Genomic DNA, 22549 nt, shown 5'->3' with positions numbered 1-22549 from the left:
ATTTTGAGCTTATTTTTGTGTATGGAATTAAGGAATGATGTAATTTCATTTTTTGACATGTGGCTGTCCAGTTTTCTCAGCACCATTTGTTGAAGAGACCGACTTCAAACATTGTGTGGTCTTGCCTCCTTTGTCATAGATTAATTGACCATAGGTTCATGGGCTTATTTCTGGGTTTTCTGTCCTGTTCCATTGATCTGTATTTCTGTTTTTGTGCCAGTACCATACTGTTACGATGATTGTGGCTTTGTAGTATAGTCTGAAGTCAGGGAGCCTGATTCTTCCAGCTCTGTTTTCCTATTTCAAGATTGCTTGGCTATTTGGGGTCTTTCGTATCTCCATACAAATTTTGAGATTTTGTTGTTGTTGTTGTTCTAGTTCTGTGAAAAACGTCATTGGTAATTTGATAGGGATTGCATAGTCATTTTGACAATATTGATTCTTCCAGTCCTTGAACGTGGTTTATCTTTCCATCTGTTTATGTCTTCTTTGATTTCTTTCATCAACATCTTATAGTTTTCAGAGTACACATCTTTTGTCTCCTTAGGTATTTTATTCCTTAGGTTTATTCCTAGGTATTTTATTCTTTTTGATACAGAGGTAAATGGAATTGCTTTTTGAATTTATCTTTCTGATCTTTCGTTGTTAGTGTATAGAAATGCAACAGATTTCTGTGTATTAATTTTGTAACCTGCAACTTTACCACATTCATTGATGAGTTCTAGTAGTTTTCTGGCAGCATCGTTAGGATCTTCTACTTACAGTATCATATCATCTGCAAACAGTGACGGTTTAACTTATTCTTTTCCAATTTGGATTCCCTTTATTTCTTTTTCTTCTCTGATTGCTGTAGCTAGGACTTCCAAAACTATGTTGAATAAAAGTGGTGGGAGTGGACATCCTTGTTTTGTTCCTAATATTAGAGGGAATGCTTTCAGCTTTTCACCATTGAGTATGATGCAAGCTGTAGGCTTGTCGTATATGGTCTTTTTTAATGTTGAGGTATATATCCTCTGTGCCCACTTTCTGGAGAGTTTTTATCATAAAAATGTGCTGAATTTTGTCAAAAGCTTTTTCTGCATCTGTTGAGATGGTCATGTGGTTTTTATTCTTCAGTTTGTTGAGGTGGTATATTACAGTGATGGGTTTGTGGATGTTGAAAAATCCTTGCATCCCTGTGATGAATCCCACTTGATCATGGTGTATGATCTTTTTAATGTATTGTTGGATATAAATTGCTAGTATTTTGTTGAGGATTTTTAGATCTGTGTTCATCAGTGGTATTGGCCTATGATTTTCTTTTTTTGTAGTATCTTTTTCTGATTTTGATATCAGGGTGATGGTGGCCTCATAAAATGAGTTTGGAAGTTTTCCTTCCTATGCAACTTTTTGGAACAGTTTCAGAAGGATAGGTATTAACTCTTCTCTAAATGTTTGATAAAATTTGTTTGTGAAGCCATCGGGTCTTGGGCTTTTGTTTATTGGGAGATTTTTAATCACAGTTTCAGTGCTTGGGATTGATCTGTTCATATTTTCTGTTTCTTCCTGGTTCAGGAAGACTGTACCTTTCTAGGAATTTGTCCATTTCTTCCAGGTTGTCCATTTTTTTGGCATACAGTTGTTCATAGTAGTCTCTTAAAATCCTTGGTTTTTCTGTGGAGTCAGTTATAACGTCTTTTCCATTTCTAATTTTACTGATTTGAGTCCTCTCCCTTTTTTTTCTTGATGAATCTGGCTAAAAGTTTATCCATTTTGTTTATCTTTTCAAAGAATCAGCTTTTAGTTTCATTGATCTTTATGATTGTTTTCTTTGTCTCTATTTCTTCTCTGATCTTTATGATTTCCTTCCTTCTACTAACTTTAGGTTTTGTTCATTCTTCTTTCTCTAGTTGTTTTAGGTGTAAAGTTTGGTCGTTTATTTGAGATTTTCTTGTTTCTTGAGGTAGGATTGTATTGCTGTCAACTTCCCTCTTAGAACCGCTTTTGCTGCATCCCATTATTTTTTGGACCGTTGTGCTTTCATTTTCGTTTGTCTCTAAGTATTTTTTTTTCTTCTTTGATTTTTTTCAGTGATCCAGTGGTTGTTTAGTAGAATATTATTTAGCTAAACACACATGTTTGTGTTTCCTAGAGTCTTTTCCTTGTAGTTTATTTCTAATCTTGCAGCATTGTGATCAGAAAAGATGCTTGATATGGTTTTGGTTTTCTTAAATTTACTGAAGCTCGCCTTGTGGCCCCGCATGTGGTCAGTCCTGGAGAATGTTCTGTGTGTGCTTGAGAAGAATGCATAGTCTGCTGCTTTTGGATGGAATATTCTATAAATATCGATTAAATCCAACTTGTCTATAGTGTCATTTAAGGCCTGTGTTTCCTTACTGATTTTCTGTCTGGATGATCTGTCCATTGATAGAAGTGGAGATTAAAGTACCCCACTGTTGTTATGGTACTGTCTATTTCTTCCTTTATGTTTGTTAGTATTTGCCTTACATAGAAGTGCTCCTGTGTTGGGTCCATATATATTTATCATTGTTATATCTTCTTGGATTGAACCCTTGATCATTATGTAGTGTCCTTTGTCTCTTATAACCATCTTTGTTTTAAAGTTTATTTTCTCTGATATGAGTGTTGCTGCTCCAGATTTCTTATGATTGACGTTTGCATGAAATACTTTCTCCCATCCTCTTACTTTCAATCTGTAAGTATCCATAGGTCTGAGACAACATATAGACAACATATGTATAGGTCTTATTTTTGTATCTACCAAGCCAGCCAGTCTATGTTGGTGCATTTAATCCATTTACATTTAAGGTAATTATCGATATGTGTGATCCTATTACCATTTTGTTAATTGTTTTAGGTTTATTTTGTAGATCTTTTCCTTCTCTTGTGTTCCTGCCTAGAGAAGTTCCCTTAACATTTGCTGCACAGCTGGTCTCATGGTGCTGAATTCTCTTAGGTTTTGCTTGTCTGGTAAGCTTTTGATTTCTCCATCTAATCTGAATGAGAGTCTTGCTGGGTACAGTATTCTTCATTGAAGGTTCTTCTCTTTTATTACTTGGAATATATTGTGCCATTCCTTTCTGGCTTGTAGAGTTTCTGTTGAGAAATTAGCTGATAACATTATGGGATTTCCTTTGTATGTTGTCTTTTTTCCCTTATTGGTTTTGTCTTTAATTTTTGTCTGTTTGATTACTGTGTGCCTTGGTGTGTTCCTCCTTGGGTTTGTCCAGATTCCCTTTGTATCCTGGACTTGGTTGACTATTTCCTTTCCCATGTTAGGGAAGTTTACAGTTGGTATCTCTTCAGATATTTTCTCAGGTCCTTTCTCTCTCTCTTCTTCTAGCATCCCTACAGTGCGAAAACTGGTGCATTTAATGTTGTCCTGGGGTCTCTTAGGTCTCATTTCTTTTCATTCTTTTTTCTATATTCTGTTTTGCAGCAGTGATTTCCACCATTTTGTCTTGAGTCACTTATCCATTCTTCTGCCTTAGTTATTCTGCTGTTGATTCCTTATAGTGTATTGTTCATCTCTGTTTGTTTGTTCTTTAGTTCTTCTAGGTCTTTGGTAAACATTTCTCGCATCTTCTCCATTCTTTTTCTGAGATCCTGGATTGTTGTCGCTGTCATTATTCTGAGTTCTTTTTCTAGAGGGTTATCTATCTCCATTTCATTGTTTTTCTGGGGATTTATCTTGTTCCTTTATCTGGGACATAATCCTATTTCTTTTCATTCTGGTTAGCTTTCTGTGATTATGATATTAGTTCTGGAGAACACAGGATTATAGTTACTGCTTTTTCTGTCTGCCTTCTGGTGGATGAGGATAAGGGGCTTGTGCAAGCTTCTGGATGGTAGGGATTGGTTTTGGGGAACAGTGGGTCTTGCTCTGGTTGGCAGGGCCATACTCAGTAAAACTAATCCAGTTGTCTGCTGATGAAGGGGCTGCCCTCGCTCCCTGTTAGTTTGGCTTGAGGCAACCCAGTCCTGGAGTCTGTAGGTTCTATGATAGGGCTCTTGGCTACCTCCAAGAGGACTTAGGCCGAGACGCATCTCCCAAGACTGCTGCTCTCCATTTCTGTGACGGGCCACCGCCAACCGACACTTCTGCAGGAGACCCTCAAACACTCATATCAGTCTCCTGTGGGCTCACTCTTTCTTTCCCCTGGGTCCTGGTGCACACAAGGTTTTATTTGTGCCCTCCAAGAGTGGAGTCTCTGTTTCCCCACAGTCCTGTGGGAGTCCTGTAATCAAATCCTGCTGGCCTTCAAAGACAGATTCCCTGGGGATTCCCTGTCCCATTGTTGGATCCCCAGGTTGGAAAGCCTGATGTGAGGCCTAGGTATTACTGTTCTCGTTTGTGGTTTACCCACCCAGTGGGTTTAAGATTTGATTTTATTGTGATTGCACCCCTCCTACCGTCTCGTTGAGTCTTCTCCTTTGTCTTTGGATGTGAGGGTGTCTTTTTTTTTTTGGTGAGTTCCAGTGTCTTCCTGATGTTGTTTGTTCAACAGCTAGTTGCAATTTTGGTGCTCTCGCAGGAAAAGATGAGTGCACGTCCTTCTACTCTGCCATCTTGAACCAATCACAGGTAAACATTTTTTTTTTTTTTAATTTATGATTAGACTAAAATCTAGCAAACTCAGGGAAATGAAGCAAAAATTTAAAAAAAATCAATTGCCTTCTTAGAAGCCAAATAATAGAAAAATAGAAGACCAAAATTTTTTACAGGAAAATGAGCAAAAGCTATATGTGAATATGTTGTTCACAGAAGAACTATCCACAGCAGTAAGTATATGAAAGGATGTTTAACTTCACAAGTAATCAGGAAATGTATATTAAAACAACAAAGGGAGATATTTTACTCATCAGTTTGGATGAAAGGATATCCAGGTTGGTGATACTCTGAAGAAATGGTCAGTGGTGATGGAAATATACAGCATTTTTGAAGGGTAATATAAGTGTATCTGTTGAAATTTTAAGAATGCAGTCCTTTGACCCACTGTTTCTATTTCTAGATATATTAAATATATTCTAGAAAGATATTTTTTGGTGTGAACAAAAAATACCTTATTGCAGCATTATTTTTAAGAGCAAGAAGTTTGATGCAATCTAATCATCAGTAAAATATTGGTTATATAAATTATGGTGCAAAAATACTATGGACTATAATGAAGCTATAAAAAACAACCCTGGGTTAAATCTACATGTAGAGACTCAAAAGACTTTATAGATGCAAGTGAAAAAGAAAGCTAACTAGCAAAGTATGTACTGCATTATCCTATTTATATATGTGTTAAGAAAGCCAAGTTATTAAACTATTATATATTTAGGTATTGTGTGTGTGTGTTTACATGTGTGTATGTGAAGTGCGAATGAAAAGACATTTAATAGTTGTTAACTTTAGTGAAAGGGAAATAAGATGGAAAGAAAGGGCTGTAAGGGAGCATTCTCTTTGCTTTATGTATGTTTGTATTTTTAAATTTTTGTATTAAGAATATGTTCATGTATTGTTTATTTGATTAAAAAATTTAACATAATATATTTGTAATAGTGACCAAAACCTTCCATTAACTACTTAAAAATTAATTTAACTTGATATGTGAGATTTGTCCAAGGAAAATGAAAAAATTCTAATGGGAGAAATAAAATGAAAGGAAGGTAAAGAGATTTGAAGACCTAAGATAGCAGAAAGGAAAATAATCTTAATAAATACATTGAGTGCAAAAATTAAATATTCAGGGTGGAGTGGGAGGGGGGAAGGGAATCCTACACTACTGGTGACTGTAAATTTGGTGCAGCCACTATGGAAAATAGTATGGAGGTTCCTTAGAAAACTAGAGTTGGCCATATAGGTGAGCAGCCCCACTCCTGGGAATATATCCAGACAAAAGTATAATTTGAAAAGATACATGCAGAGAACAAGATGGTGGAGGAGCAGGTATGTGTGGAGTACATCTCTCTCCAGGAATATACCTTCAGACACAGAAGTGTGTGCAGAACACCAGCTGAGGGTGGACAGGAGTACCTGACGGGCAGAAAAGGATGTATTGACTCATGCAAAACTCAGTAGGAGGAAGGAACTAGGGGGAAGAACAGTAGTGTTAGTAGGACCGGACCTTTGGCAGGTGGGGGAGCTGAAGCAGAGGTCCGGTCCCTACCTCGGGGCAATTGTCTAGACAGAGGAGAAACATTTAAGGCTGAGAGTGAAACAGCTGATCTGTGGCAGCCTAAATGGAATGAGAATCAGTCCTTGCTGCAGCCATACGTACCCCAGATGGTGTAGCGGCTGGGGGCTGGAGTTTAGGGATTGTGGAGCAATCCCCCGTGGCGAGGGCTGTGGAGAGACGGAGGGGATGTGAGGGAGGAGATTATGGTGGGAAATGCCTGTGGAGGAAAGCGGGGCAGCTATGGAAGCAAGGTCATACGCTGTGTCACACGTAGCGGGTGGAGCCATTACCATAGCCTCTCTCCCCCCACATGCCAGCATGTGCAGCTGAACAATAGAGAGGCTGGCCCATCAAACGCCTGATGCGCCAAACTACAGAGTAGGACCCCAGCCAGGGGGGCCCTTCTTTGTGCCTGATGCTCTGAATAACAGAGAAGGACTGCAGGCAAGCCTCTCAGCGCCTGATTGTGCGGAGAGAGACTGGCCAAAGAAGTCTTCTGATTGCCAGCTATAAGAGGCTAGAAAAAAGACTCTGATAGGGCCATAACTCCTGCGGCAGAGGCAGTCCCTGTCCCTGCACACTTGGCACCACAAGGGTCCCCGCAAGCCAAGCAGCCGCGCCATTTTCATGTTCAACTCTCACTGGGGCAAAGCTGCCACAGGCAAAAAAATCTTGGGCCTATGCATGCAGGGTCGCTTCCGTAGTGTCTGACTCTTTGCTACCCTGTAGACTGTGGCCTACTAGGCTTCTCTGTCAGGGAGGGGGCTTTTCCAGGCAAGAATACTGGAGCATATTGGCCAATACGCTATGGCCAAAGGGTATTGTCATACCTTTCTAGAGCACTATATCTCCTGCTGCCCTAGCCGCTGACTCCCCTGAGTACCAGGTGCTTCCAGAACCCCTGCGACCCAAGCAGCTGCACCACCTCCTCACCTGGTCCTCACTGGGGCAGACCCAAGTCATCCAGGGTAGCCTCAGGAGCAAACCCCAGTGGACGACCTACATGCAGAGGTGGAAATAAAACCACAGTTGAAACCCAGGGGCAGTGTAACTAAGGAAGAAGACCCAGAACCCTCCCACCAGCTGTACAAGCTGCAGATTAAATCCACATGATCAACTACGCAGACTCTGTCTCTGGAATATATAAAGGGTCATTGAGAGCTCCCACAAAAGAAAACGCACTAGTTCTGATAGCTGTGGACATTGGAGGCAAGAACACAGAGAAGTAGGACCAGATTAGGATCTGGGCTGACCCCACAGCAGGTCCAGAGATCAGCACAGTGTTGGAGGGCATCCTAGGGAGGTGAGGTGGACTGTGACTCCCAGCGAGGGAAAGACTGACAGCAGTGACTCAAGAAAAACATCTATTATTCTTATGTTTTGACTTGTTCTGTATATTCTTTTGGATTTTTTTCCCCTTTTTTTCTCTCCCCGCCCTATTGTAGTTGTCAATTTTATTGGCACTATGAAATCTAATTAAGCTTTTGAGCTTTTTTTCTTTTCTCTTTTTTCTCAGTCACATTTTTTTAATTGTTGTAAATCTCTGCCTCTGTGTTGGGCTTTTGCAGTTCTGGGGAGTTTTCCTTTTTTTTTTTTTCCTTTTCTCTTTAATTTTAAAAATCTATTATTATTTTTCTGCATTTATTCCCATGTTTGCTTTTCCCACTGTTCTTTTCCCCTTGCTAATCTTTAATATATATAAATCTTTATCTACTTCTATTTAACTTTGCGTATCTATTCTTTCTTTCTTTTCTTTCTTTCCTTTCCTCTCAACATATTTGTTAGTTTTATTTTCATTGCTTTATACCCCAATTGACATCTTGCCTTAGTTTTGTTTTTCAGTTTGTGCTTTAGTTAGTTTTGTTCTGTGATGTTGGAGAAGACTCTTGAGAGTCCCTTGGACTGCAAGGAGATCAGTCTTGGGTGTTCATTGGAAGGACTGATGATGAAGCTGAAACTCCAGTACTTTGGCCACCTGATGTGAAGAGCTGACTCATTGGAAAAGACCCTGATGCTGGGAAAGATTGAGGGCAGGAGGAGAAGGGGACGAAAGAGGATGAGATGGTTGGATGGCATCACTGACTCGATGGACATGGGTTTGGGTGGACTCTGGGAGTTGGTGATGGATAGGGAGGCCTGGCGTGCTGTGGTTCATGGGGTTCCAAAGAGTCGGACACGACTGAGTAACTAAGCTGAACTGAGACATAATTTTTGGTTCCCTTTGTTCCCTGGATCAATCTATTGTACTTTATTTTTGTTGTACTGTTTTGATTTTGCTTATAGGTATATATGTAGATGTGTATATTCAGTCACACTTTTTGTTGTTGTTATAAACCTCTGCATCTGTGTTGGGCTTTTGCAGTTCTGTGGAGTTTTCCTTTTTTCTTTCTTTCTTCTGTTTTTATTTTCTCTTTTTTATAATTTTAATTTTTAATTTTTTAAAACCTGTTACATTTTTTCTACATTTTTTCCTTTGTTTGCCTTTCCCACTATTCTTTTCCCCTTGCAGTTAATCTTTAATGTATATAAATCTTCATCTGCCTCTGTTTAACTTTGCATATCTAGTCTTTCTTTCTCAACATATTTGTTAGTCTTCTTTTCATTGCTTTATTCCCCACTTGCCACCTTGCCTTAGTTTTGTTTTCCAGTTTGTGCTTTAGTTAGTTTGTTCCTAACTGGTAAATATAATTTTTGATTTCCTTTGTTTGCTGGGTCAGTCTATTGTACTTGATTTTTTTTGGACTGTTTTGACTTTGCTTGTGGGTATATATGTATATGTGTATGTTCCATTATTGTAATTATTATTTGCCTGATTTTATAACTGCCATTTGTCTGGGGCTCATCTTTGGTTTCTCATTTTTAGATATTTGTTTTAATCTCACTTAATGCCATAACAAACCACTTGTGGAATCTTTGTTCCTGACCAGAAATCAAGCCCTGAGCCTTTGGAGTGGGAGACCAAGACCCTAGACTATCAGAGAACTAACCCGGTATCAAATAGTGATAACTCACACAGAGGAAACCACTGGAATACAAGACCCGGCATCACCCAACCATCAATAGCAACCTGTGCAGGAACCCTCATTTAAACAACAAACCAAACAAAAATACAAACCCAATCATCAGCAGACAGGGTTACCACCTCACTCAGCCTGCAATGAGGGAGACCTGGGTTCGATTCCTGGGTCAGAAAGATCCCCTGGAGAAGGAAATGGCAGTCCACTCCAGCACTCCTGCCTGGAAAATCCCATGGACGGAGGAGCCTGATAGGCTACAGTCCATGGGGTCGCAAAGAGTCGGACACAACTGAGCGACTTCACTTCAGCCTTGCCAATCAGAGGAAAAACAAACAAACAAAAACTCATAACAAATTTCACCCTATACAAAACTTATGCAAACCACTGGACCAACCTTATGAGGGCAGAAACCAAAAGGAAGAAAGAATTCAACCTTGAAGCCTGAGAAAAGGAGACCTCAAACACAATAAGTTAAAAAAAAATAAAAGGCAGAGAAATACTACACAAATGAAGGAACAAACTAGAAACACCGAAGTCCAAATAAATGGAGAGGAAATAGGCAAACTATCAGAAAAAGAATTCAGAATAATGATAGTAAAGATGATCAAAAACCTTGAAAGAAAATGGAGAAAATGCAAGAAGCAATTAACAAAGACCTAGAAGAATTAAAGAATAAACATGAAGAGACAAACAACACAATTACTGAAATTAAAAATACTCTAGAAGGAATCAATAGCAGAATATCTGAAACAGAAGAACAAATCAGTGACCTGGAAGATAAAATGGTGGAAATAACTTCTGAAGAGCAGAATAAAGTAAAAAGAATGAAAAGAACTGCGGATAGTCTCAGAGACATCTGGGACAATATCAAACGCACCAACATTTGAATTTTAGGGGTCCCAGAAGAAGAGCAAAAGAAAGGATGTGAAAAAATTTTTGAAGAGATTATAGCTGAAAATTTCCCCAACATGGAAAAGGAAATAGCCAATCAAGTACAAGAGGCACAAAGAGTCCTGTACAGGGTAAACCCAAGGAGAAACACCCCGAGACACATACCAATCAAACTAACAAAGACTAAACACAAAGAATATTATAAGCAGCAAGGGAGAAGCAGCATGTGACATACAAGGGAAACCTCATACGCTTCACAGCTGATCTTTCAGCAGAAACTCTGCAGGCCAGAAGAGAATGGTAGGATATATTTAAAGTACTGAAAGGGAAAAATCTACAACCAAGATTACTGTACCCAGCAAGGATCTCATTCAAAATTGATGGAGAAATCAAAAGCTTTTCAGACAAGCAATAGTTAAGAGAATTCAATACCACCAAACCAGCTTTACCACAAATGTTAAATGGACTTACATAGTCAAGAAATACAGAAGAAAAAAGATCTACAAAATCAATCCTAAACAATTAAGAAAATGGCAATAGGGACATATATATCAATAATTACTTTAAATGTAAATGGATTAAGTGCTCCAACCAAAAGACACAGACTGGCTGAATGGATAAAAAATTAAGACCCATGTATATGCTGTCTACAAGAAACCCACTTCAGACCTAAAGACACACATAGACTGAAAGTGAGAGGATGGAAAAATATATTCCATGCAAATGGGAAGCAAAAGAAAGCTGGAGTAGCAGTCCTTTTATCAGACAAAATACACCTTAAAATAATGAAGATTACAAGAGATAAGGAAGGACACTATGTAATGATAAAGGAATCAATCCAAGAGGAAGACATAGCAATTGTAAATATCTATGCACCCAACATAGGAGCACCTCAATACATAAGACATACTAACAGACCTAAAAAGAGTAATTGACTATAAATGCAATAATAGTAGGAGACTTGAACACCCTACTCACACCAATGGACCGATCATCAAAACAGAAAATTAATAAGGAAACAAAAGTCTTAAATAATGCATTAGATGAGATGGATCTCATAGTTATCTTCAGGACATTCCATCCAAATGCAGAAGAATAAACCTTCTCAAGTGCACATAGAATATTCTCCAGGATAGTCCACATCTTGGGTCACAAATCAAACCTCAGTAAATTTAAGAAAATTGAAATCATATCAAACATCTTCTCTGACCACAACGCTATGAGACTAGATATCAATTACAAGAAAAAAAACTGTAAGAAACACAAACACATGGAGATTAAATAACACATTTCTAAATAACCAGCAAGTTTCTGAAGAAATCAAAAGGGAAATCAAAAAATTTCTAGAAACAAATGACAATGAAAACCTGACAACTCAAAACCTGTGGGATGCAGCAAAAGCAGTCCTAAGAGGGAAGTTTATAGCAATACAATCCTACCTCAAGAAACAAGAACATAGACTAGACAACCTAACTTTACCCCTAAAACAACTGGAAAAAGAACAAAAAACTCCCCCAAAATTAGTAGAAGGAAAGAAGTCATAAAGATCTGAGCAGAAATAAAAAAGAAATGAAAGACACAATAGTAAAGATTAATAAAACTAGAAGCTGATTCTTTGAGAAGATAAAATTGATAAACCTTTAGCCAGACTCATCAAGAAAAAGAGGAGAATCAAATCAATAAAATTAGAAATGAAAAAGGAGAGGTTACAACAGACAGTGCAGAAATACAAAGGATTATAAGAGACTATTATGAACAACTATATGGCAATAAAATGGATAACCTGGAAGAAAGGGACAGGTTCTTAGAAAAGTTCAGTCTTCCAAGATTGAACCAGGAAGAAATCGAAATTATGAACAATCCAATTATAAGCACTGAAATTAAAGCTGTGATAAAAAACCTCCCCAAAAACAAAAGCCCAGGACCAGATGGCTTCACAGGAGAATTCTATCAAACATTTAGAGAAGAGCTATTGCCTATCCTTCTAAAACTCTTTCAAGAAATGGCAGAGGAAGGAACACTTCCAAACTCATTCTACAAGGCCACTATCACCCTGATACCAAAACCAGACAAAGACAACACCAAAAAAGAAAGCTATAGGCCAATATCACTGATAAACATAGATGCAAAAATCCTCAACAGAATTTTAGCAAACAGAATTCAGCAACACATCAGAAAGCTTATACAGTATGATCAAGTTGGGTTTATTCCAGGAATCCAAGGATTCTTCATTATATGCAAATCAATCAATGTGATATACCATATTAACAATTTGAAAGATAAAAACCATATTATAATCTGAATAGATGCAGAAAAAGCCTTTGACAAAATTCGCCACCCATTTATGATTAAATCTTTTCCAGAAATGGGCATAGAAGGAACCTACCTTAACGTAGTAAAAGGCATATATGAAAAGCCTACAGCAAACATTATTCTCAATGGTGACAAACTGAAAGCATTCCCCCGAAGATCAGGAACAAGACAAAGGTGTCCACTTTCACCACTATTATTCAACATAGTTCTGGAAGTCCTAACTACAGCAATCAGAGGAGAAAAAAAAAAGGAATCCAGATTGGAAAAGAAGAAGTAAAGCTCTCACTGTGTGCAGATGACATGATACTGTACATAGAAAACCCTAAAGATAGTATCTGAAAATTACTAGAGCTCATTGGTGAATTTAGCAAAGTTGCAAGATACAACATCAATACACAGAAATCACTTACGTTTCTGTATACTACCAATGAAAAACCAGAGGAATTAAGGAATCAATCCCATTGACCATTGCAACAAAAAGTACTAAATATGTAGGAATAAACTTACCTAAGGAGATAAAAGAACTGTATACAGAAAATTATAAGATGCTGATCAGATCAGATCATATCAGTCGCTTAGTCGTGTCCGACTCTCTGCAACCCCATGAATCGCAGCACGCCAGGCCTCCCTGTCCATCACCAACTCCCGGAGTTCACTCAGACTCACATCCATTGAGTCAGTGATGCCATCCAGCCATCTCATCCTCTGTTGTCCCCTTCTCCTCTTGCCCGCAATCCCTCCCAGCATCAGAATCTTTTCCAATGAGTCAACTCTTTGCCTGAGGTGGCCAAAGTACTGGAGTTTCAGCTTTAGCATCATTCCTTCCAAAGAAATCCCAGGGCTGATCTCCTTCAGAATGGACTGGTTGGTGACGCTGATGAAAAAAATCAAAGACAACATAAACAGATGGAGAGATATTCCATGTTCCTGGGTAGGAAGAATCAATATTGTGATAATGACTATACTGCCAAATGCAGTCTACAGATTCAGTGCAATCCCTCTCAAATTACCAATGGCATTTTTCAGAGAACTAGAACAAAAAATTTCACAGTTCATATGGAAACACAAAAGACCCCAAATAGCCAAAGCAGTCTTGAGAAAGAAGAATGGAGCTGGAGGAGTCAACCTTCCTGACTTCAGATTATGCTACAAAGCTACAGTCATCAAGACAGTACTGGAACAAAAACAGAAATACAGACTAATGGAACAAGATAGAAAGCCCAGAAATAAACCCATGCACCTCTGGGTACCTTATTTTTGACAAAGGAGTCAAGAATATACAATGGGGCAAAGACAGCCTCTTTGATAAATGGTGCTGGGAAAACTGGACAGCTGCATGTCAAAGAATGAAATTAGAACACTTCCTAACACCATACACAAAGATAAACTCAAAATGGATTAAAGACCTAAATGTAAGACCAGAAACTGTAAAACTCTTAGAGGAGAACATAGGCAGAACACTCGATGACATAAAGCAAGATCCTCTATGACCCACCTCCTAGAGTAAGGGAAATAAAAGCAGATGAATGGATAAGAAAGCTGTGGTACATATACACAATGGAGTATTACTCAGCCTTTAAAAAGAATACGTTTGAATCAGTTCTAATGAGGTGGATGAAACTGGAGCCTATTATACAGAGTGAAGTAAGCCAGAAAGAAAAACACCAATACAGTATACTAACGCATATATATGGAATTTAGAAAGATGGTAACAATAACCCTGTGTACGAGACAGCAAAAGAGACACTGATGTATAGAACAGTCTTATGGACTCTGTTGGAGAGGGAGAGGGTGGGAAGATTTGGGAGAATGGCATTGAAACATGTATATCATGTATGAAACGAGTTGCCAGTCCAGGTTTGATGCACGATACTGGATGCTTGGGGCTGGTGCACTGTGACGACCCAGAGGGATGGTATGGGGAGGGAGGAGGGAGGAGGGTTCAGGATGGGGAACACATGTATACCTGTGGCGGATTCATTTCGATATTTGGCAAAACTAATACAATATTGTAAAGTTTAAAAATAAAAATAAAAAAACAAAAACTAAAGTAAATAAGTGGGGCATGATTAAACTTAAAAGCTTTTGCACAGCAAGGGAAAGTATAAGCAAGGTGAAAAGACAACCCTCAGAATGGGAGAAAATAATAGCACATGAAACAACTGACAAAGGATTAATTTCCAAAATATACAAGCAGCTCATACAAATCAATGCTAGAAACTCAAACAACCCAATCAAAAAGTGGGCAAAACACCTAAACAGCCATTTCTCCAAAGAAGACATACAGAAGGCTAACAAACACATGAAAAGATGCTCAACATCGCTCATTATTAGAGAAATGCAGATCAAAACCACAATGAGATATCACCTCTCACCAGTCAGAATGGTCATCATCAAAAAATCTACAAACAATAAATGCTGGGGAGGGTGTGCAGAAAAGGGATCGCTCTTGCACTGTTGGTGGGAATGTAAATTGATACAGCCTCTGTGGAAGATGGCATGGAGATTCCTTAAAAACCTGGGAATAAAACCACCATATGACCCAGCAATCCCACTCCTAGGCATATACCCTGAGGAAACCAGGGTTGAAAAAGACACATGTATCCCATTGTTCACTGCAGCACTATTTACAATAGCTAGAACGTGGAAGCAAGCTAGATGCCCATTGACAGATGAATGGATAAAGAAGTTGTGGTATATATACCCGATGGAATATTACTCAGCCATAAAAAGGAACACGTTTGAGTTAGTTCTGATGAGGTGGATGAACCTAGAACCTATTATACAGAGTGAAGTGAGTCAGAAAGAGAAAGATAAATATCGTATTCTAATGCACATATATGGAATCTAGAAAAATGGTACTGAGGAATTTATTTATAGGGCAGAGCTGGGAATACCAGACCACCTGATCTGCCTCTTGAGAAATCTGTATGCAGGTCAGGAAGCAACAGTTAGAACTGGACATGGAACACAGACTGGTTCCAAATAGGAAAAGGAGTATGTCAAGGCTGTATATTGTCACCCTGCTTATTTAACTTATATGCAGAGTACATCATGAGAAATGCTGGGCTGGAAGAAGCACAAGCTGGAATCAAGATTGCCAGGAGAAATATCAATAACCTCAGATATGCAGATGACACCACCCTTATGGCAGAAAGCGAAGAGGAACTAAAAAGCCTCTTGATGAAAGTGAAAAAGGAGAGTGAAAAATTTGGCTTAAAACTCAACATTCAAAAAAATGAAAATCATGGCATCCGGTCCCATCACTTGATGGCAAATAAATGGGGAAACAATGAAAACAGTGGCAGACTTTATTTCTTGGGCTCCAGAATCACTGCAGATGGTGACTGCAGCCATGAAATTAAAAGGCGCTTACTCATTGGGAGAAAAGTTATGATCAGCCTAGACAAAGCAAGGCGTTACCTGGCCGAGAAAGGTCCGTTTAGTCAAAGCTGTGTTTTTTCCAGTAGTTGTGTATGGATGTGGGAGTTGGACCATAAAAAAAGCTGAGCACTGAAGAATTGATGCTTTTGAACTGTGGTGTTGGAGAAGACTCTTGAGAGTCCCTTGGACTGCAAGGAGATCCACCCAGTCCATCCTAAAGGAGATTAGTCCTGGGTATTCATTGGAAGGACTGATGATGAAGCTGAAACTCCAATACTTTGGCTACCTGATGTGAAGAACTGACTCATTGGAAAAGACCCTGATGCTCGGAAAGATTGAAGGCAGGAAGAGAAGGGGACGACAAAGGATGAGATGGTTGGATGGCATCACCAGCTTGATGGACATGAGTTTGAGCAAGCTCTGGGAGTTGGTGATGGACAGGGAAACCTGGCGTGCTGCATTCCATAGGGTCACAAAGAGTCGAACATGACTGAGTGACTGAACTGAATTGACGCTGTGGAAGTATGTATAGTGTGTTTCTTCTGATTAGATGAGTTGAAGTGATGTCAGATTGATTTGTTTTATTTATATCTTGTGGAAAAATTCATAAATTTGATTTTTAAAAATTCATGATTTGAAAGAAAATGGGAAAAGATTATGTACGAGGAGTCACAAATCATTGCATTTCCCTCACTGATTTCCATTTACCTTCTTTCATTGAGCTTTACTTTTCCTTATCTATGCAGTTTACATTCTAGTTCTCTGACTTCTAATATAGCTATTTGCTGATAAACAGTACCCTTTCAGTGTTTAAATTCTAAAATCACAGCTGGCCTGTACATGAATATATAGTAGGAAAATAATTTTGGTGTTGGGTGAAATTAACATATTGCTTTTAAAATACTTTGGAATTTAAGGAAAAAACCCATACATGCCCATTGTGAAAAACAAAGCATTTATTTATTTATTTATTTTACTTTACAATATTGTATTTGTTTTGCCATACATTGACATGAATCCACCATGGGTGTACATGTGTTCCCCATCCTGAACCCCCTTCCCACCTCCCTCCCCATCCCATCCCTCTGGGTCATCCCAGTGCACCAGCCCTGAGCATCCTGTATCATGCATTGAACCTGGACTGGCGATTCGATTCACATATGATAATTTACATGTTTCAATGCCATTCTCCCGTATCATCCTGCCCTCGCCCTCTCCCACAGAGTCCAAAAGACTGTTCGATACATCTGTGTCTCTTTTGCTGTCTTGCATACAGGGTTATTGTTACCATCTTTCTAAATTCTATATATATGTATAAGTATACTGTATTGGTGTTTTTCTTTCTGGCTTACTTCACTCTGTATAATAGGCTCCAGATTCATCCACCTCATTACAACTGATTCAAATGTATTCTTTTTAATGGCTGAGTAATACCCCATTGGAGAAGGCAGTGGCACCCCACTCCAGTACTCTTGCCTGGAAAATCCCATGGACTGAGTAGCCTGGTAGGCTGCAGTCCATGGGGTCACTAAGAGTCGGACATGACTGAGCGACTTCACTTTCACTTTTTACTTTCATGCATTGGAGAAGGAAATGGCAACCCACTCCAGTGTTCTTGCCTGGAGAATCCCAGGGACGGGGGAGCCTGGTGGGCTGCCGTCTATGGGGTCGCACAGAGTCGGACATGGACTGAAGTGACTTAGCAGCAATACCCCATTGTGTATATTTACCACAGCTTTCTTATCCATTCGTCTGCTGATGGACATCTAGGTTGCTTCTGTGTCCTGGCTATCATAAACAGTGCTGCGATGAACATTGGGGTTCGCCTGTCTCTTTCAATTCTGGTTTCCTCAGTGTATATGCCCAGCAGTGGGATTGCTGGGTCATATGGAAAGCATCTTTTTGTTTGCACAATATATTCATGTAAAACATTTATACACACTCAGATTCTTAGCATACTTTGAATGGATGCTTTTGTTTTACAGAAATGGGATTATACTCTATACTCCTAACTTTTTTCTCTCTAGTTCATATGTTTTGGGTATCTTTTCATGTCATTAAGATCTACCTTATTTTTTTAAGAGACTGCTTCATAATGCATAGTATGACTATTCTATTAACATAATTGATTAACTGCTTCCCTATTGATTGTTTTTGATGTCTTGCTGTTGCAAACGGTTTTACTCTGACGATTTTTGTTACCATCTAATGTATATATGAAAGTATTCCTGTGATTGTTTCCCAGAATATAATACCTTTTAGAGACAGCTGAAACAGAAGTTTATTTTTTGAACTATTTAACATATATTTTAAAGTCAGTTAATTTTTTGAGTCAATAATACTTGAAATTAAGTATTTTGTCCTAAAAGTACCTCTTTAATGTGAAAAAATTAGTTTTTTGTTACCAACATAAATGTCAGAAATTTCATAGCTAAATACACCTAAGCTTTTGTGTCTTAACCATGTTCTCTGGCTTTTGGCTGTGATGAAATTTAGTATTTTGGATATTATTTTTAGAGGCACTCCCTGTTGTTAATAGTTTTAAAGACTTTCCTTCTTTTATTCAAGGTTCTGTTGGTGCAACTAATATGAATGAACATAGTTCCCGTTCCCATGCCATCTTTACAATCACGATAGAATGCAGTGAGAAAGGTGTTGATGGTAACATGCATGTCAGGATGGGGAAGCTTCATCTTGTAGATCTTGCTGTAAGTAAGGGGATGCTAGTTAAGAATAACTCTTGTAGTTTCTTTTTATTTTATAAATGAGTAATAACTCAAGTGAAAAGGAGTGATTTTATATATATATATAAAAGTTTTATATGTGTGTTTAACTTACTATTAATTATGGACTGTTTCTAACCTATATAAACAAAGAATAGTATAATTTTCCATGTACTCATCACCTAATTTTAATAGTTATCAGTTCATGTCCAGTTCTATTTCTTCTCTACCCTCAGCTACTTCTTCCCTTCCAGTATTATTTTGAAGTGAATTCCAGATATCATATTAGAGTTTTTACTGTTAAAATACTTTTTTTAACTTTGGGAAGAATATTCTGTCTTTTTTTGTTTTAGCTTTACTTCTGTCTCTGTTTATTGCTAGGGTTCAGAAAGACAAGCAAAAACTGGAGCTACTGGACAGCGCCTAAAAGAAGCTACAAAAATCAATCTTTCGCTTTCCACCCTTGGTAATGTTATTTCTGCCTTGGTTGATGGAAAAAGCACTCATGTGCCTTATCGTAACTCTAAATTGACTCGTCTTCTTCAGGATTCCTTAGGAGGAAATTCAAAAACCATGATGGTAAGACTTAATTGGTTGTTTAGTTACCATCAGGAAAATTTTAAGATTCTGATTTATGCCAGCAATTGATATTCATAACATTTTAAAAACTATCGATTATTTCACTTTTTAAAATTTGTGGTTATTTTGACTCATTGGAAAAGACTCTGATGCTGGGAGGGATTGGGGGCAGGAGGAGAAGGGGACGACAGAGGATGAGATGGCTGGATAGCATCACTGACTCGATGGACGTGAGTCTGAGTGAACTCCGGGAGTTGGTGATGGACAGGGAGGCCTGAAATGCTGCGATTCATGGGGTCTCGAAGAGTCGGACACGACTGAGCGACCGAACTGAACTCAACTTTCTAGTACACCATGTGTGCTAGCCTATAATTGGATTGTTTGGAAACCCATGGGGTGATGCCCTCTTTTTCACAGCCAGAGTGGAAATATGTTCCAGAATTCTTTGATATATTCATAATGGTAGTAATTTTAAGTGTGTTGGAACTTCCCTGATAGTCCAGTGAGTGATTAAGCTTCCACTGTAGGGGATGCTGCAGTTTCCATCCCAGGTCAGGGAACTAAGATCATGCATGCCATGCAGCGTGGCCAAAATATAAATAAATTTAAAAAATTAAAATATAATAATAAAAATAATATTATAAATATTATTTATTTATAAAAATAAATTAAAGTTTTAAAACTGTATCACATGTACAGCAAAATGTTTTGTGTTCCTAATTCAACAGTGTGCAAATATTGGGCCAGCAGATTACAATTATGATGAAACCATCAGTACATTGCGGTATGCTAATCGTGCTAAGAATATTAAAAATAAAGCTAGAATTAATGAAGATCCAAAGGATGCTTTGCTTCGTCAGTTTCAGAAGGAAATAGAAGAACTGAAAAAAAAACTTGAAGAAGGTAACGTTTTCCTGAAAATATTAATCTTAATGTTGGTTAAAAATGTGTTTTTAAGCAATAAGTGTTCTAATAAAACCACCCATTAAAAATTCTCTGAACCTCTGATATTGATGTTTAAGGGAATATTTTTGCACAGTAACTTGCTACTTACATTATTAAGCATTTTCACATCAAGCTCAAGTAAAATTATGTAATGTTTGTGTAGTGATTTAAAAATTCATTTGATTTACAACCTCTATCTCAGTCCTCATGATCTTTCATAAAGATTTCATATGATCACTTATTAAACAAGGAATTTTTGATTCTCTCTCTGAGTGAGTTCTACCATACATGTATTAGTTATGACCAGAGTTCTTTGTAATAGATCCCAGGCACTATTACTTGAAGTCAGTAAAGCAAGTACAGAGTTATGGGTAAACACAGTTTGTTGTTTGTTGTTGCTGTTCAGTTGCCAAGTTGCATTCCACTCCTTGCAACCCCATGAACTGCAGCACACCAGGCTTCTCTGTCCACTATCTCCTGGAGTTTCCTCAAATTCATGGCCACTGAGTCAGTGATGCTATCTAACCATCTCATCCTCTGCTGCCCCCTTCAGTCTTTCCCAGCATCAGGGTCTTTTCCAATGAGTTGGCTCTTTACATCAGGTGGCCAAATTATTGGAGCTTGAGCGTCAGACCTTCCAATGAGTATTGAGGGTTTGTTTCCTTTAAGATTGACCGGTTTGATCTCCTTGCAGTCCACGGTCCTCTCAAGAGTCTTCTCCAGCACCACAATTCAAAAGCATCAATTCTTCGGCACTCAGCCTTCTTTATGGTCCAACTGTCACATCCATACAGGACTACTGGAAAAACCATAGCTTTGACTATGTGGAACTTGGTTGGCAAAGTGATACCTCTGCTTTTGTATCTCTGCTTTTTCATATGCTGTCTAGATTTGTCATAGCTTTCCTTCCAAGGAGCAAGTGTCTTTTAATTTCATGGCTATAGTCACCATCTACAGTGATTTTGGAATCCAAGAAAATAAAATTTGTCACTGTTTCCACTTTTCCCTTCTATTTGTCTTAAAGTGATGGGACCAGATGCCATGATCTTAGTTCTTTTAATGTTGAGTTTTAAGCCAGCTTATTCACTCTCCTCTTTCACCATCATCAACAGGCTCTTTAGTTCGTCTTCACTTTCTGCCATTAGAGTGGTATCATCTGCATATCTGAGGTTGTTGATACTTCTCCCAGCAATCTTGATTCGAGCTTGTGATTCATCTAGCCCAGCATTTCTCATGATATACTCTGCATAGAAGTTAAATAAACAGAGTGACAATATACAGCCTTGTTGTACTTCCTTCCCAGTTTTGAACCAGTCATTTGTTCTGGTTCTGTTTCTTCTTGACCTGCATCCAAGTTTCTCAGGAGGCAGGTAAGGTGGTCTGGTATTCCCATCTCTTTAAGAATTTTCCACAGTTGTGATCCACACAAACAAAGGCTCTAACATAATTGGTGCATTGACTGCTCATGGAAACCTAGTTTACTATAAGTGAAAATTGATTGCATGGCCTTGAAAATATGCTTTCATATTTGAACATGAGATTCTATTTTGGAAATCCTTTTCTAACAAGATATAATGTTAGATGTTTAGAAAATTTGAAGACCTTGTCATGAGGGTGAGAAATTTACCAACCATTGTTAGGTGGTCAGTAACTCCCTGAATCGTAATGCTATGAACTAGCTGGCACAGGGCTCCTTTGCATACCTGGTGAATAAAGGGTTTTGAAATTGCCTTTCTCCAGTCTGTGGGGAAACTGGTTAAATCAGATGTAAAATTCAGATCCAGACATCATAAACATTTGAAGAAGGTGCTGATTCAGTAAATTTGAGTAAGATTTTTGAGGAAGAGCTATAATTTAGCTGCCTCTTAGATAATGAAATTTGGTATTTTAACTGTGACCACTAGGTGGTATTTATAGTCAGTATGTTTCAAAGATGTAAAATTTCTTAGATTTGTTAGTATTGAGTTCATACCTTTATATTTCTGACTCAGTTTTTACATTTTAAAAATTGTGGTAAAATATATAATACATAACATAAAATTTACCATTTTAACTATTTTTATGTTAAGTTCTGTGGCATTAAGTACATTGGCATTGTTCTTCAGCTGTCACCACCATCCATCTCCAGGACTTTTTAATAATCCCAAAATGAACCTCTCTCTGTACCCATTAAATGCTAAATCCCTATCCCTCTCTCTCCCTCAATCCCTGGTAATCATTATTCTACTTTCTGTCTCTATGAATTTGACTGTTCTAAGTACCCCATATAAGTAGAATCATACAATATGTCTCCTGTTGTGTCTGGCTTATTTTACAAAGCATAAGGTCCTCAGTAGTCATCCATATTGTGGCATGAGTCAGAATTTTCTTCCATGTTTCTTTTTATCCTTTCATCTGTTAATGTATACTTGCGTTGCTTCTACCTTCTGACTATTGGGAATAACGCTGTTATGAATGTGGATGTACAAATATCTGTTCGAGTCCTTGCTTTCAGTTCTTTTGGATATATATCCAGAGGTGAAGTTGCTAGATA

General features: G+C 38.2%; 1 protein-coding gene across 3 annotated transcripts in view; it reads left to right on the top strand.

Annotated features, from left to right (window-relative positions):
- KIF3A (kinesin family member 3A) overlaps positions 1 to 22549 on the top strand; it is a 92600-nt gene that overhangs the window by 50098 nt on the left and 19953 nt on the right. For all 3 annotated transcript variants that reach the window (XM_010863603.1, XM_010863604.1, XM_010863602.1), the window contains exons 6-8: positions 18338 to 18477; positions 18874 to 19071; positions 19800 to 19974. In XM_010863603.1, coding sequence (XP_010861905.1) covers positions 18338 to 18477; positions 18874 to 19071; positions 19800 to 19974 — 513 coding nt within the window. The remainder of the gene's footprint in view (positions 1 to 18337; positions 18478 to 18873; positions 19072 to 19799; positions 19975 to 22549) is intronic.

This window comes from Bison bison, unplaced genomic scaffold (assembly GCF_000754665.1).
Source record: "Bison bison bison isolate TAMUID 2011002044 unplaced genomic scaffold, Bison_UMD1.0 scf7180017864492, whole genome shotgun sequence".
Taxonomy (NCBI): Eukaryota; Metazoa; Chordata; class Mammalia; order Artiodactyla; family Bovidae; genus Bison; species Bison bison.
The sequence above is the reverse complement of the archived record's forward strand: the minus strand, read 5'-3'. Positions and strand labels throughout refer to the sequence as shown.